Here is a 17,248-nt window from a genome sequence, read left to right on the forward strand (position 1 = left end):
CACTTCACAGGCGTTGCAGTTTTTACACAGTGCAGGCCAGCCCTTCCACTGGCTGAAAGACTGTGACTTGCTTTATGGTGACGTTTGCTTTATTGCGGTGACCGAGAACCGACTTGCAGCTCCTCGGACCCCACTCGGGTTGTGAAAGCAGTGCAGACAGTGTGTCAGTGATGAGAGGGCCATGTCCCAGCTGTTCGTGGGTCTCGTTGTCAAGTGCAGTGGTCTCTCCTCATCCTTCGTTCTGCTTTCCATGGTCTTGGTCACCTGCGGTCAACCTTGTTTACAGGATATTAAGTGGAAAACTTTCCAGAACTGCATAACTGGTAGGTTTTAAATTCTGGGCCATTTTGAGTTAACATGGTGAAATCTCCTGAGATCCTGCTGCATCCTACCTAGAAGGTGACTCATCCCTTCGTCAGGGTGTCATCTCCACACTGGATGCTGTGACACTCCTGCCCCTCAGTTGCTTACTAGGTTCACCAGGTTACCAGATCAACTCTTGTGGTGTCTTGGTGCTTGAGTTCAAGTCGCCCTCATCTGACTTAATGAGGCTCAAAGTGCAAGAGTAGTGATGCTGGCAAGGTGGGTAGTGATGCTGGCAAGGTGGGTATGCCAGAGAGAGGCTGGGGAGTGCCTCCTTCAGGGAAAGAGAGAGAACAGTACGGTCAGATATTTTGAAAGAGAGACCACACTCACATACCTTGTATTGATTGCAGTATATTGTTACAGTTGTTCTGTTTTGTTATGAGTTAATGCTCTTAACCTCTTGCTGTGTCTAATTTATAAATTAAACTTTATCATATATGTGCATGCATTAAAAAAAATCTTAGTGCTATAGATAGGGTTTGGTCCTATCTCCAGTTTAAGGAATCCATTGGGAGTGGGAGAGTCTTGTAACATATCCCCCTATGGACAAGGGGAGGCTCCTCTATTATATTCACTAAACAATATATGAAGCTATTCTCACTGTAAAGGAATCAGAACAATAGGGGCAGAGCTTGTCTTTCTGCTCCCTTATCCATTTATCAGTCCCCTTCCTGAGTAATGGCAGTTATCAGTGGGTGTGTCTGTTTCTAGAACTTTCTGGAACTTTCTCCTTGAATGTTAGTGCATGTCTATCAGCTAGAAGATATTCTGTTTTGTAAAATTGAAAAGTATATGTATTGTTCCTAAACTTTTTTATTTTTACATAATAATACGTCTTGGAGCACTTCCCTCGGCTGTACTAATTGCCGACATTAAACAGTTTTCGTCCCATAAAATGGAATTTTCGTGTGATTCAACCTGATAGTTTGTTTCCAGTTTTTTTGCCGTGACCAGCATCCCTGCCACAAGCACCTTGCGGTGTGCACACGTGTTTCCCGGGGCAGGTTCTGAGGGGTCGCACGGCTGGTTCCTGGGAACATCAGCTTCAGCAAGAAGCAGAGTTTATGAGCCAAATGCAGGCAGCTTGAGGATGGAGACGAGGACCAGAGACCCGCGAGGCTGAGGACAGTCAGTCCAGGCAGTCCAGGTGGGGGCCACCCTGCAGCCTCTCAGGGGCCCACCAGGCCGGGCTGTGCTTTGGGCTTTGACTCAATCCCTCGTCCTGGGGGAGGGTTGATGACTTGTCACAGTGAGGGGAGGGGAAGGTAGGGGGGCAGCACCAGAAACCAGCCTTAAGGGACCACATCGGCTTCTGTGATGGTAGGGCAAGAAAAGAAAAAAAAAAATTAGGAGTTTAAGGATTAGAGAGGCAGAAATGAGTGCAGAACTAATAGGAAAGTTCAGCAAATTTGCCAGATACCAGAACAAATTACAAAAATCAACAGTGTTTTCCCACACCAGCAACAATCAGTTGGCAAATATAATTAAAAATGAAACACCAAGGAAAATAGCCAACTAGTCACTATGTAGGAATGGTCATGTAACCTGTTTTGAGGTTACCAAGGGAAAATGTAGTATTATAAATAAGGGCGCAAAAGATTTGAGGTAGTTGCATGATATCCGATGTGGCTTAATACAAACATGATGTCAATCCCTGGCCATATAATTTATAAATTTGAAGCAATATCTGTCAATATTCTAGCTGGATGTTTTGAGGAGCTTGGCAAACTTTTTCTGAAATTTTTGAAAGTGTTCTGAATATGAGTTTTCTGAAATTTTTATGAATGGTTTAATGGTCCACAACTGACCAGCTACCCTTTGGGGGAAAGACATAAGGCAGAACAGTCAACGCCCTTCCAGGCCACACTAACAAAGCCACATGGTGTTGGTGTCAGAGCCAGGACCGGCTTCCCAGACCCGTGGCCTTTGCAGTCCTGAGGCCCACACACTTTAAAGGGCCCCATGCTTGCATGAAGCGCGGTTTTCGTTTGGCACTAGTCCTGTGAGTTATGTGGGCAGTCTTGACTGGAACAAAGATTGTTCAAAGACTAGATCAAAAATGCAAGCTCAAAAGAATAGACTTCTGTCCAAGGAAGGATGCCACAGATGAAGAACTGCCAGAAAACGGACTGAGAGTAAATATTTCCAATGACTCAGGTAGACAAGCACCAATATACTGAATAAGGAGCTTTTGCAAATCAAAAAGAGAAGAACCACTAAAAAATGGGCAAAGGATACAAAGTGGTATTTTACAGAAGAGAAAACTTAAATGGCTAACTGACAAAGAGATTGTGGCTTGATTGGAATTAGGGAAATGAAAATTAAAACGACAATTGGATATTCTCTTATATCCACTGACTGCCCCAAAATGAGAAAGCTAGACCATGCAAAGAAGAGATAGGAGCCTGCATCCTATGGGCAGTCCTTCTAGGGTGCAGTCCGGTGGGATCCACCCAGAGTTTGTGTCCCTTGTGATCCAGGCCACCCATGTGTCTGTCACCTGGGGACACACAGCGGAGTCTAAGATGGTGATGAATGATTATACAGCAGTTAGAATCTGGACCCGAGGAGCACAGCAGCACCATTAGCAGCACAGATGTAGCACTGAACGGCACCTATAGACGCAGGGAAGCGGAGGCACAAACTCATGCAGATACATTAAAAATGCACCAAAACGGGGACACTGGCAAATGAGACGGTACACGTGGAACGACCCGGGAGCATGCGCCGTATTCTCCCCCAGCCCTGAGGGGCCACGGCTGCAGGGTGCAGGCCCGGAGAGTGGCATCAGGGAGTGGCACGTCTGCCTCCTTTTCCGTTCTTAAATTCTATAGGTTTAAGTAGTGGAACCTATAAATTTGTTGGAAAGTGACACAAGAAAGCTAACTTTGCCCACTTCTCTTGCTTTGAAATTCAGTGTACGACTCCGTTGGGAAACTTGGGAGCAATGTCCTCGGCGGAAACGTGGACAGGCTGGGATCTTACAGCGAGTGCCTCTCCACCCATGCGCCCTCAGGGAGCTTCCGGGGGCGGTACTGCAAGCTTCATGTCCAGCAGGTGAGCATCGGGTCCTGCAAGCATGCTCCAGAGGGACAACCAAACCTCATGATATGCAACCCACGAGGACTCCACCCATTGCTTTTCTTCATTGAAAATAATACTATCAAGATGTTTTACAAAACGTTAAAACTAAGTTTTAAACAGTGGCAGAAATTTGCTTGCATGTTCTGAGTGTGGGACATTATGGCAAGCAATGGAAATTCACAAACCACACAAGGCCTTCAGATGTTCCTCCTGCCGTATCACATGGGGCAAAACCTCTAAAGAACCTTCTTGGGGAATCCAAGGTCAAGTCCCAGCCAATGTCCCTGGGGACGTTAACTTCTGACTTACCATCAGGTTTTGGAATATCAAAGGGAGGGTGGCCTTCCTGTTACCCATAATCCTGTCCCAGACACAGAGCTGCAGGACAGGAATTTGAGGTAATCCTAGCAGATGGGCCGGAGCTTTTATGAGTATATCACTAAATCAGTTGGCTGAAGTCACAGGGCTCACTATCTTCAAAGCATGTTACTTCTTTTACTGCTGAGGAAAAAAAAAAACCTAGTAAAAGCACAGCCTTCTGTTAAATATAAAGATAGATTATGTGCACATCATAACAGTGCTTGTTAGCTAATCACAATAGTATGAGATAATTAAAAACCCAAGCTCTCTGACAGTAATAGCATAAAATGGTCTAACGAAGGAAGATTACCACCCAGTGGCATTTGTCCCTCAGAGAGCTGTGAGGATCGCTTCAGGGTATAATCGGTGTGCACAAATGTCACATTCTGTTTGCAAAGCAGATGAATGGTTTTGGTATCAGAGCAAAAGGTCAGGCCTACACACGTCTTGCAAGTTACATGTTCAGAGGCATCCCAGACATCCGTCTTTAGAATTTGATCTTTGCTTTATTGGGACAGACATGCTAATATGGGTTTGATTTATTAGTAGACTCTTTTCTTGATACTTTTTGTCCTGCTAGGAGGAAATGGCAATATTGCTGTACTGCTGAAAAGTATTGCTGAAAAGTGCAGGAGAGTTAACTTTTTGTGTGGGAGATGCCCCGGGGCAGACTTCCCACACCAGGGATTGCTTTCTTAAATTGTCAGCTATGTTAAGCTTTGGAGCATATTTTTATAGAAATATGAGTGCATCTGATGTTCTTCTGTAAATTCACTGGAAGTGCTCTGTTATGGGAAAGCCATCTCCAAAGAAGTCAGAAAATTTTTCCTCTTTTAATACCTTCCCCTTCCCCTTCCCAGTGTGCTTAATTTCTGGATGGTGCGGCCGCATGGCGTTACTGAGAAACAGTCCTACGTATAGTCCATGATCGCTAACATTAAAGAACGTTGTGGTCTTGTGTTTCCCAGGATGGAGCTGACTACAGTGTGGCCGTGTGTGTCCCAGACTCTTGTGCGGAAGACGATGTGACTGCGCTGTCTCAGCTGGGTAGGTTCAAAAGAACACCTAGTGAGACGACCGTCTCTGTACAAAGTTTGAAAAACCCCAACTCCTTGGAGCCAAGAAAGGCCCCTCTTTGAGGACCAAACCCATCTTTCACCCTGATACATGCAATAAGCCGAGACTAGTGGAGTTTCAAGGGCTGTGGGGGTGGTGGCATTGGAAAGGAGAAAGTAGAAAGAAGGAGAAAGACAGGAAGGAGCTGAATCTTTGTGCAACAAAATTATAAACTTAAACCATCTTCCCGCACAGTCAGCTCCCTGGTGGGCTTGAAGAAAGGATGTGGGCGGTGTCTAATTTCTCTGTTGCCAGCATCCTGGGCTGTGGTCCCTGGAGCTCTGCCAGCGGCCACACCCAGAATGCCCCGCCGAACTAGGATTGTGTGTGGCCAGTGTGGCAATGGATTAGTGGTACTCGCCCAGCTTTGGTCCTGGTTGTTCACCTTGAAGCAGTGTGATCCTGGGCAAGTCACTTAATCTCCCCACACTCCCTCCTCTTCCTCTGTACAGAGAGGGGCGGACAGGAACCTTCAGTCTGGGTCCAGCTCCCTGTGGCCTTAACCATCACTTTGGACCATAACCACAGAGAACAGATACATTTCAGTCCACCTGGAAACTGGTTTGATTTCCTCTAACCCTTTCAAAAACTTCAAAGGACAAGCTTTGAAACCTACAATTGTTATGACTAGTGTCCTTTGCATTTATTCTGGTTATCCCAAGAAGTAATATGACTTATTAAAAGCAAAACACTGCTTTGTTTCTCTGCACACAGAACCCTTCCAATACCAAAGGTGTGGGTTTCACCTTCACAGTATGGAGGTAATGCCGATCCTACAGGTTAAAGGCTCAGACGTCAGCTGGAAGGAGTGGGGCCCAAGGTTACCCCCCTCTTCCAACGTGGCTGCATATCAGTGCTGCCAAGGATACCCAACCTTGGCTTTGACAGTTTGCTCTAAGGGCTCGCAGAACTCAGGGAAACACTCTCCTTACTATCATGGGCTTATTATCCAGGACAAAACTCAGGAAAGCCAAGTGGGAGAAATGTACAGGGCAAGGTGCGTGTGAGGGGGCACAGGCCTGCCTCCCTCTCGGTGTGTTTGACATGGAAGCTCTCTGAACTCCTTCACTTAAGGTTTTCTTGGAGTTTCCATTGGGCACAATTGATGATTAAATCACTGGCCATTGGGGACTGATTCAACCCACAGTTTCTCTCTCCTCCCTAGAGGTGAGGGATGCGGCTGAAAGTCCCACCCCCCGTAATCACATGGTTGGTTCTTTAGGTGACCAATCTCCATCCTCCTGGAGTCAGCTCATTAGCATAAACTCAAGTTTGGTGGAAGGCACATTATGAATAACAACAGATGTTCCTCTGGTCCCCAGTACTCAGGAAATTCCAAGGGCTTTTCAAGCTCTGTACCAGGAGCTGGGGATAAAGACCAGAGGCGAAGACCAAATATGGACCCCTTATTATACCACAACATCGCTCACATTATTAAAAGTCCTCTTTTAAGTGTGTCTATTGCAATGAGTTTTCAATAACCTTAAATTGTCCTCTGAATTTATGATTTTCTCTTAGAGCTTCGGGTATATGATCTAGTCATCCAGCCAAATTTTTATGTGCTGTTAAAAAGAAAACCAGTTGTTACAAACCATTTCAGTTCTTGTTGAATAAGTCATAAATATCCTAGCAACAAAGGTGAATTTGCCGAGTTGCTATTAAATTAGCATTTCAAGTGAATAAATGACTCCCTAAATCTGAGTTAACGTTTAATATTATTTAAGAGATTAATCAATTAGCCTAGTATCCTGAGTGCTAAGCTTATTAGTCAGCCGACATTAGAATAAAACAGGAGGTTAGAAACTATCATCACAAAGATATGTTTTTAATTTATTTTTCAATTACAGTTGACATACAATATTATATCAGTTTCAGGTGTACTACATAGTGACTAGATATTTATATAGCTTATGAAGTGATCGCCCTGATAAGTCTAGTACCCACCTGACATCATACATAGTTTTTATGTTTTTAAAAATATTTTACTTATTTATTTTTAGAGACAAGGGAAGGGAGAGAGAAAGAGGGAGAGAAACATTGACGTGTGGTTGCCTTTTGCATGCCCCCAACTGGAGGCCTGGCCTGCAACCCCAGGCGTGTGCCCTGACTGGGAATCGAACCAGTGATCCTTTGGTTCGAGGCCAGCACTCAATCCACTGAGCTACACCAGCCAGGGTTTATATTATCGACTATATTTGCTATACTGTACACTACATTCCCACAACCATTTTAATAACTAGCAACTTGTACTTCTTAATCCCTTGCAGCTTTCTTGCCCATTCTCCAACCCCCTCTGGTCTGGTGACCACCAATTTGTTCTCTTTTACAAAGATATTTGGATGATTCTCTGAAGAACTGGAAAAAGGGTCAGGGCCAGCAGAGCTGCCTGGGCGGGCCTGCTTCAGCCTCCACCAGCAAGGCACTGCGCCAGCTTCTGCACGGAGGCAGCAGACAGAAACGGAAAGGCCTCGGCCCAGGGGAAGAGCTTCCCATCTGGAAGGGATTTGTCAGCTATTCCTTGAAGCTTTTTGATGGAGTTGCCAATAGTTCCCCTGCAGATGTGGGGTAACCAGCTCAGCAATCACAGGAGGAAGCTGTTTGGGCAGACTTGACTCATCTGCATTGGGACGACAGGGAGTTAACACATGGGGACCATAGAAGATAAGCTAAAAAAAAAAAAATGAGCCCAGTATTGCAGACAGAGGGAAGAACACTCTGGACAGAGCAGAACATATTGCAAAAAACTGCACAGTGTGCTTTCCGTAGAATGTTGTAAAATTTCAACAAACAGACTTAGTGTGGGTTCCTGAGAAGAAAAATATGGAACACCAGGGTGTTGTGATTCTAGAGAAAATTTGGGTGTGAGGGTTACAAACCCAGTTATGGTCCCTAACAAGTCCTAGCCGCACATTTCACGCTCACCTACGGTGCTTCCTTTCCTAGGGATGGTTGGGGAGAGAAAAGTTTTCCTGCTACCCTCCTAGGTTCTTTGACTGGTCTAATGGTTCAATTGACACAAAACAGGTTAAAAAAAGAAAAGCAAATCTTTAATTCCCTATGTATGGGAGCTCCATACAAATATGAGACCGAAAGACAAGTCAGGCAGTTGAGCTTCTACGCCCTCTCGGGCTAAGGGATAGGTTAGGGGCCTGGGCTTCCAAGGTGGGGAGAGTAATTCACAAGAAGAACACAGGTTTGGTAATTAGATGGTTGTCGTGCCATTCAGATGGGACATCTCCGGTTCTCTGAGCCAGGCCCCCTCTCTAAATCCTTCTAGGCACTTTGTGGCATCATGTTGTGCGCCCTTCGGGATCCTAGAGCAACATGCCACACCCTGTGTGGTTTCAGATGCATCACTCCAGTCTCTCCCTCCGTCATCACGTGGGTTCTGTTCTGTGTGTCTGTGTGTCCAAACTTCCCTCTTTGTATAAGGACACCAGTCATAATGAAGTTAGGATCCACCCGGTCCTAGTATATGACCTTAAGTTGATTATATCTGCAAAGACCATATTTCCAAATAAAGTCACACGCACAGTTCCTGGGAGGTAGGGTTTGAATCATTTCTGTGGGGGACACAGTTCAACCCAGGAAACTACCTAATGCCTAGTTTCCTAGTTTGGCTGGATTACCTGAGGCCCCTTAAACACCTATTCCCATTAGGAGCAGGAGCACCCAGGACCTTGTTAGAAATGCACATTTTCTGGCCCCACCCCAGACTTACTGGGTCAGGCACTTGCAGGGAGGAGAAGAGGGAGAATCAGCTTGCTAGACTCTGCAGGTAATTCTGAGGCACAGCACAGTCGGAGACCACTGCCCTGGTCTTACCACTAATCTCTTTATAAACTCTCGTGGTGACTAATGGGCACTGTCCTAAATTGGTGCTTCTTAGCTTCAATTTCAGGCAGTACCTTTCCCCGTCATAGTGTGGGCTTCCATTGCATCATTCCATCTCATTGTGCATTGATTGCTCTTGTGGGGACCTATTTGCAAATGGATTTGAGTGTGGCAATGGCTCCTCTTTGGGACTGTCATTCCTCGGGCTGTGTGCTAGGGCAGGATGCAAGAGTCTGGGCAGAGAGGTCCGGAGACCTGTGGTCTAGCCCCTCGGGGCTAAGTGTTCCTCCTCCTGCTGTGACTTTCAGTGTCTTTGTGGCTTCTTTGCCCCATCTGTCTGTAGATCAGACATATTAAAAGCCAGCTGCCCTTTTTAAGGTCAAAGTTTTGTTTTGAAATAAGAGATATGAAAACTCTTGAAAAGGTATAAAGTGCTTCTTGGCAAGAGAAATCTTATTAATACAATTCTTTTTCCCCCCTCTTGGTAGATATTTTAAAATTCAGAAATGCTTCCTTTTGGGCTCCATCTCTCTCTCTCTTTACAACGAATTCGTCTCCCTCATCTGGTGGGGGCGTGGCCAGATGTGCTACTGGAAGGCTCCCCCTGGACACGTTTGCTGCCGGGTGTCTGTGAGTACGGGCGTGCGAGGGACCCGGTTGGGATGCGCGTGTGTGTGTCCCCAGTTGGGCTGTTTTATCCCCATCCACTCACCAGCTAGACTGAGCCACTGGCCTTTCTGTCACTGAATTGTGTCTGGCCAACCCTGTGTGCAGGAAAACCACCTTTACCTTAAACAAGAAATTGCGCGTGTTCAAGAGGAACATTTGGGCTGGCCATGCCCAAATGTGACTGGGTTACAGGGTCACCAAGAGATGTATCCTGTCCCCAGAGACTCCTGTTTTTATCCTGCTACCACTGAAGATGAATTTCTGTTATTCATTCGCAAACACCTCTGCAGTCTGGCCTGCTGCTTCCTGTTGGAATCCCGAGTTTCTCCTTAGGGGAACCTGATGGGATCGCAGGCCTGTAGCTCGGATGGTTGGCTAAGGTGCTTTCCCCAATACCTCATTTAACCCGCCCCCTGCCCCCATAGGAGACGTCCCTGCATCCAAAGCAACCTTCATAAAAATGGTACCAATTTCGTAGATAAATAAGTTGGTTTAGTTTAAATTTAAAAAAATGGTAATGAGGGTTCCCCCCCCAAGTTTATATATCTGCTATTTATACTCCCCTCTCCTTTTCCCATGGCAGTTATTTAAGTTCTTTTTGATTTTTAAAGTTCATTATATAAAAGTATATGAATCCTTAGTCATATCTTCTGATGTTTTTGTGGCTGTTTGTTTATGATTAGTTTTTATAATTATAATAAGGGCTTTAGTGACATCCATTAATATTTTACTTTGTAATTTCTCTCATTTATTTATTCTCAGCTACTTCCAACCCTTAGAAGTGTTAAAAAGTTATGCCTCTTCCAGTAGAGGGTGTGAGTGTTTTTGTTTGCTGGGCTGTTTTCTCTGTATCTCACTGTGGTGTTGGGGTGCCATGGGCCGTGGTATTGGGTATCGGGGTGTCGGGTGAGGGAAGGCTGGGCCACACATGTGTGTCTTCTCCCTGCAGGGTCCTCACCCTGCTCGGCCTCGCCCTCCCTCTGGCTGGGACTGCATATGTGTCAGCCAGAGGCTGGGGGGCGGACCGCAGGGCGTCCCCCGCTCACGGGGCACATTCGGCCACCTACGGAAGTCTGCCTTTGAGAGAAACAGAGAGGAGCGGACCAAGAAACAGAATCCAGGGGACGGGTGGCTCACTGCCAGGAACCCTGAGCAGAGGAAAAAGTAGGCATTTGAATAACTTAAGACCACTCCTGAGAGGTGACTTAGATGAGTCCAAAATTGGAAAGTAATTCCTGCAGCGCTGGCGTCAAGCGAATGCCCGACAGCTTCCAAGCGCCAGCGTGGAGGTTGGGTCTCTGCTCTTCACAATGCAGCCTTTGTTGACTGTCCACGTGCTAAGGCGAGGTCACCAAAAATGCTGCCTTATTTCTTGGGGACAATTATCCAGGGTGTTTCTGAGCTACTCGAAGAAAGACTAGGTCAGCGCAGAGCTTGGGTTTCTCTGTAGTGATCCTCTAAGGAGCAATTCCAGGATCTAATTGTGTATTTTCAGTGTCACAACAACTCAGATGACTCACAGAACCCTCCTGGCATGCCCCCAAGGTAAATGATGTACAGGCGCACAAAGCCAGGGGAGTGAGTGTGCAACACAGCTGATTCAGACACGGCAGAGTGTGTCTGAGCCAGAAATAGAGAGCTGGTGGGGCGGGTGGTGCAGGGCAGTGAGGGCAGGGTTGCAGCGAGTCACACTGGGTTGTGTTTTAGTTAAACAATCAAGAGCATGGTTTTCATTTCCACCTGCCTGTGTGGCAAAGCAAAGAGAACACACACACACACACACACACACACACACACACACACACCCTGAAGCAAGAATAGCCTAGTCATGCAAATGGCTTCAGAATGTGTGAAGTAATTTTTTTTGGCAGTGCCCCTGTGGGGCCACACAATTGTCCTTTCTTTACTCTAACTAGGAGGCCAAAATTAAGCCAAATTTCAATGAATGGACCAGAAGAATATGAATATGTGATAAAGTGGTTTCAGGGACTACGTCCAAGGTGAAACGCAGAGTCATCATTTTATCAGATTCTGTTTGGATATTCAGGCAAAAACGAAAACAATAGTGACGCCTCCAACAACGACAAAAAAACCAACAATAGGAAAAGCAACACAAAACACGTTTGCAGTCTCCAGGCCGGAAGCTGGCCACCGGCCTGGCTTCCCTCTGACCCCATCGTGATGGGGAGGGCTTGACGTGAGGCTTCTGCACGGAGTCGGTCCCGGCTGCCCTCTATTTTCTACCCATGGGCCCTAGTTTGGACCTCTAGGGCCTCAGAAAATAATCTACTTGCTTCCTTGTTTTGATTACAGCCCATCAGATTTTGGGGACAGTTACAATGACCTCACTCGAGGCTTAGAACCCCTCAATTATGTCCTGTGTGACCAGCTCCCTGGCTGCCGAGTAGAAAGTGGCAAAAACAGCATGAGCTTAGCAGCCCCCCTTCAAACCCGACTTGGTTTCTGTTTGCCCTTGGTCAGGTTGTCAGGCCTCTGGGAACCTCATCTGCCACCTGTGCAGAATCGGAGCATAAAGCGGGGTTTGTGGAAGGAATTAAATGAGATCACATACTTACCTCATCCTAATTGTTGTTCTCTTCTTCCTTCTTAGGAAGTTAAGGCAGGAAGGGGGGTGGGTGGGGGCTGAGACCTCTCGCCACACTGACCTTGCAAAGGTGGACTGACCCCGGGAGGGACCTGCTGCAGGCATCTCATTGTCACGTGGACGGGGGGCCCGCAGTTACCAAACTCACCATTGCTGATCACCAGTAGTAGGGTTTCCCAAGAGTCCGGATCTGCAAGGCCAGATCAGGGCAGACCTACATGGTATGGTGTCAGGAATCAGCCCCTGAAGCTTTAGCTTCTTCACCCAAAATGACACTCTGTACGATTGGGAAACTAAGGTTATGGTAGTTTTTTTAACAGCTACATTTAACAGTGGCCCCCAAATGCGGGGGGGGGGGTCCATGTTCTGTTGCTGTAGCAATTTTTTAATTTCATACCCTCAAAGTAAAATATCACATTCCCAAATGTTTGAAAATAAAACTCAAGGCGCAGAGAGAGTCAGATAAACCTCAGACCACAGAGACTTCTGGAGGTTCGGAGCCAGATTGGGCATCTCACACTCCTGGTTCAGTATCTTCCAAGTCATCACTGCACTCGCTCCGTGTGGTTTCCCGTGACATGAGCCTGTCCTTTGCCATTTAGATGAGAAAAATGTGAATGAATGTTTGAGGATGCTTTTGTGAAGGAAGCAGCTAAAGGCCTCAGCCCCTGGCAGCCAGGGCTCTTGCTCTGTGTTCATTGCTTACAGTGGCTCATGGAGAGAATAACTGAAAGGGGCTGCCAGGGCTTTTCAAGCCTGGTCGCGGCCAGCGGTTCTCGAACTTTGGCGAGCACCCTGACCCTCCTGGAGGGCTGCCTGTCTCACCCAAGATTCCAGTTCCGTAGGTCTGGGGTGGGGCCTGAGACTGCACCTCTAACTCGGCCCCAGGCAGTGGTCCAGGGACCCCCAATTTGAGAACCGCTCACATGCATGCTTCATCAGCTCCTCCCCAGGCTCCTGGGGTTTGTCACTCTTGCCACTTACAAGTCTGTGAAATGGCACTCAGACAGGCTGTCTTTCCTGGTGGCCATTTTCAGGAGGTTGTACAAGCTGCTGCTAGTTAAGTTGATCCACACATAGACTCTAGGTGGGAAAAAAAAATAATGATAGCAAAACGTTCCATATTTGCTTGCCAATTTAGGCATTGGGCCAGATGTTTGACCAACATTCTCAAATCCTCACAGAGAACCCTGCCAGGAAGTGTGCTTAGTAGACAAGAGAGGAAGCAGGAGCCAGGGAGGCTCAGAAACTGGGCGGGACTCGGTAGGGCCCAGGTGTCTCTCCACTGCAGTTGGTGGCTTGTCGGGGAGCTGAGAGGACCAGGGACGCGAGGTGTGGGACTGCTCGTTGTGCTGTGGCTCTGCCTGTCCCCGGTGAGGGGACAGTCCTCTGAACGAGAGGATGAGCCGTGTGCCTTCATCAGGCACATTTGGGAGCGATAGCTCTAGTGGGGAAATGCCTAGTTATGGCTGCAGTCTCTGAGTGTGATGCAAGTCCATTCTCCCATTTAAGAAGTCGGCTTGGATTTCCAGAGCTCGGTTACAAGGCAGCTCTCGCTGGTGAATAAGTTTCAATTCTGCAAGGACTTCTGGGGCCCACCATGTTCAAGGCACCAAGCTCCGTCCAGGAGAAAATACGAGTCCCTCAGAAGCAGCTTGAGCTTTGGAGACTCCTGTTTCACAATTCTAGCCACTTAATGGGCTCTCAGAATGAGTTACATTACATTGAAAAAATAGAGGGAATAAGTAGAAGGGATTAACTATTCTTAAAGCAATAGGGCTTAATTAAAATGGCCAGCATAGCAGCTGCGACATTATCTCATTTGTTCTTCACAATAATCCTGTGATTAAAGATCTACTTTGGTTCCCATTATGCAGATGTGGAAATTTAAATGCAGAGAAGTTAATTTCACTTAGCAAAGGTCAGAGCTAATAAGTGACAGCCAGACTCAGCATGTCTGACTGTAAGGCCCGCAGCCTCAGCCCTGGAGCCCTGCCTCTGTTTCCATACCTGTTCCTTGACAGGTAGGGATGTTATTTGCAAGTGGTTCATTCTTGGAAGAGGGCCAGGGATGCCATTTCTAGCAAATGCTGGCCTCGTGGCTGGGTTCCCCTCCCCCAACCCTTTCTAACACAGGACTATGGTCAGGCATTAGCATCCTGGGGCCTGCACTTGGACAGTACATTCTGTGCAAGGCTGTGTAGGCTCCAACCTCAAGTCATGCCTATTAGGCAAAGTCAAGGTCATTGGGGAGGGAGACCAAGTCCAAAAATTCACTTATAGATCAATAGGGGTTGATGGAGAACTGAGTTTGGTGGTCCAGGGTCACAGCGAGGGAGCATCCGGCAACAGCCAGGATCACTGGTGTGTGTGTTGGCTCTTGTTTGTGAGGCAGCATGCGGATCGACCTGGCCCTCCAGGTAGGCAGTAACACCTTTGTTCTCACCCAGGGTTTCTAGGAGCCGTGGACCATGCTCTGAAATGCTTTTCTTGGCAGAAGACTATGCCGGCCATCTGGACTACCAAGACGCCAGGAAACACGTGCTCTGCCCTGAACGGCATCCGAGTCTTGAGTCTCCTCTGGATCATGTTGGGGCACACTGGTCAGATGACTGCGTGGCTGTCTCTGGGTGCGGATGAGCCTCAGGGAGCAGTCACAGGAGAGAGCCTCTTTTGTATGAGGGGATCGCGTTGGGCCACAGGAGGGGAGGCCCCAGCTTTCCTTCTGTTTCTGAGACATGGCTGTGACCTCCCGTCCATGAGTTCTGGCCGGTGGCCAGTGGCTGCTTTACCTCCTCCGAGGTATCGGTTAGGCACCTGGGTACCAGGTGATTGTGATACCGGAGAGCTGCATTTTCATTGTCCAGACAGATGCATTCCCTCTCATCCTGACAGTGAAGCCACAGACTAGCATTCTTTTTTCCTCCTGGAAACACAGGCAAGCATAAACACATCTTACGCATCAGTCAAATCACTGCTTTTCGTCCTTCTCCCGGTCCCTACGCCCCTGAAGCATTCCCGTTTAAGCACACTCAGTGCGACTCTCTCACCAGGAGCCAAATACAGGTGCCAGAACGGGGGCAGGGAAGGGCTGTGTGAAGAACCCCCCAGGACATCCACATCAGTCCACAAGTGGGTGATGCTGCTGTAGCCCCACGGGGCTGAGGCCCCCGTGAGAGGCCAGAGGAGCGTGAAGCCTTAGTTACAATCAGGCACCTCAGTCACCCCTTTTATTTTTGGTCCTTTTAAGGGAATGGTGGAGAGCACAGAACCCTCCCGATACAACTGAAAGTTGAAGGTGTTCCCTTTGTCTTTTCTGAAAAGATAAAATTGCACGATTTTCTTCTCTTAAACAACTAGACACTGCCTTTTCTGTTTGTTACAGACAACGTGCTTGACTGGAGAGCCAGGGTGCTGAAAAACCCGCTGTACCTTTGCTCCCGGAGTGGCCCATTCTACCTGGGCGTCGACACGTTCTTCCTGATCAGGTGACATGGCATTTATTTCTGCTACTGTGCTTGCTGCTCTTTGTCTGGGGACGTGTGTGCATGTTGCCCTTCTCACTTTAGAGAGAATAACTGAATAGCTCACCTTTACTCACCTGGCCTTTGCTTCTGTCCGTCTCTGGACAAGCTCCTCTCCCTCGCATGCGCAGTTTATTAGATGAGCTAGGGCGGCCCCTCTAAAATAAGCCTTTTACTAAAGGTGCTTTTATGTCTCCAAATCATTTATTTTAGTGGCTCTCAAATGTGGTTTGTAGACAGATGCAAATCCATGGTAAAGTTTCTGGTTCTCGCTATAGGAAAATGTGAAGGAAAAAAGAGAAAATAGTGTTGTTGTTTCACAAAGCTATGTTTATTTCAATTTACTACTAAGAGGTAAAATTCCTTAATGGTTTGGAAAATGTCAGGTACCATGTGAAGTACTTTGCAGCATTTCTACACTGAATCCTCATGCTCCAGTGTGGTAGGGACCCCTGTTAAAATCCCCATTTTGGGGAGGTTAAGAATAGTATAGGAAATGGGGAAGCCAGAGAACTTATATGTATGATCCGTGGACATGAACTAAGGCAGGGGATGCTGGAGGGAATGGGCATCCTGGGTGGAAGGGAACAAAGGGTAGGGAAAAATGGGAAACCGTAATAGCATAATCAATAAAATATACTTAAATAAATCAATAAATAAATACCCCTAAGATCTGGCTGTGTGGGGCTGGCATTCTACAGAAAAAATTCCCCATTTTTTAAGTTGAGGTGAAATTCACATAACACAAAATCGACTGCTTGAAGTGAACAATTCAGTGGCATTTGGCACGTACATAAGGTTGTACAACCACCACTTCTGTCTAGTTCCCGACATTTTCATCACCCCCCCAAAAAACTTCATGCCCATGAAGAAGTCACTCCCCAGCCGCCCCTGTCCCCCCCTTCCTGGAAACCTGCTTTCTGTCTCTGTGAGTTTACCTGTTTGGACATTTCATAGAAACAGATTGCGTCACATGTGGCCTGTTGTGCTGGCTTCTGTCACTTAGCTTGATGTTTTTGATGCCCATCTATGTTGTAGCCGGTGTCAGAACATCATGTCCTTCTGTGGCTGAGTAATCGTTCGCTGTATGGACAGAGCATAAAACCTCCACTTTGAAGAGAAGGAAGTTGAGACTGAAGGGCACAGTCCCGGTGGTGCCATGACTGAAACTCAGGCACCTGACTCCGTGTTCAGGAGTTCACGTTTTAGCCACGGGGCTGCCCTGCCTCCTGAGCTGAATGTGCCTTCCTCCTTCACAGGGAGGTGGTGATGGTAGATAGCAGCTCTTCTTATCAGATGCTAAGCACCCATCCATCCAGCCACAGCCTGGTGAATGTCTATTTGTCAGGCATCATCCTGAGATACAGCCGTGGGTAAAACAGAGATGGACCTCCCCTGGTGCTTCCATTAGAGAAAGAGAGAGTGTGTGTGTGTATGCATAGGAAACCAGCAACAAGCATAGAAATGAACAAAAAACAAGCTGGTAGTGATAAATATCAGGGAAGAACTAGAGGAGATAGGAGAAGCAGCTGTTTCAATGAGGTTGGAGAAGCCTGGTCTGATGAGGGGCCGTCCCATCCGAGACCTGAATGGCAAGAGGAAGCCCAGGACGAGAAAGTTCCTGGCAGAGGGAGCAACTAGGGAAAAAGGGCTAAGTCGAGAGAGAGCGAGCCTTGTGAAGGGCATCAGA

At 47.2% G+C, this 17,248-nt stretch overlaps 1 protein-coding gene across 1 annotated transcript in view; it reads left to right on the forward strand.

Annotated features, from left to right (window-relative positions):
* Positions 1-17,248, forward strand: part of LOC119054135 (O-acyltransferase like protein) — a 45,044-nt gene that overhangs the window by 9,329 nt on the left and 18,467 nt on the right. Inside the window, exons 3-8 of the mRNA XM_037152001.2 lie at positions 3,284-3,423; positions 4,779-4,857; positions 9,249-9,390; positions 10,379-10,593; positions 14,485-14,664; positions 15,420-15,522. Coding sequence (XP_037007896.2) covers positions 3,284-3,423; positions 4,779-4,857; positions 9,249-9,390; positions 10,379-10,593; positions 14,485-14,664; positions 15,420-15,522 — 859 coding nt within the window. The remainder of the gene's footprint in view (positions 1-3,283; positions 3,424-4,778; positions 4,858-9,248; positions 9,391-10,378; positions 10,594-14,484; positions 14,665-15,419; positions 15,523-17,248) is intronic.

Source organism: Artibeus jamaicensis, unplaced genomic scaffold (assembly GCF_021234435.1).
Source record: "Artibeus jamaicensis isolate MK-2021 breed Jamaican fruit bat unplaced genomic scaffold, CSHL_Jam_final contig_354, whole genome shotgun sequence".
NCBI lineage: Eukaryota > Metazoa > Chordata > Mammalia > Chiroptera > Phyllostomidae > Artibeus > Artibeus jamaicensis.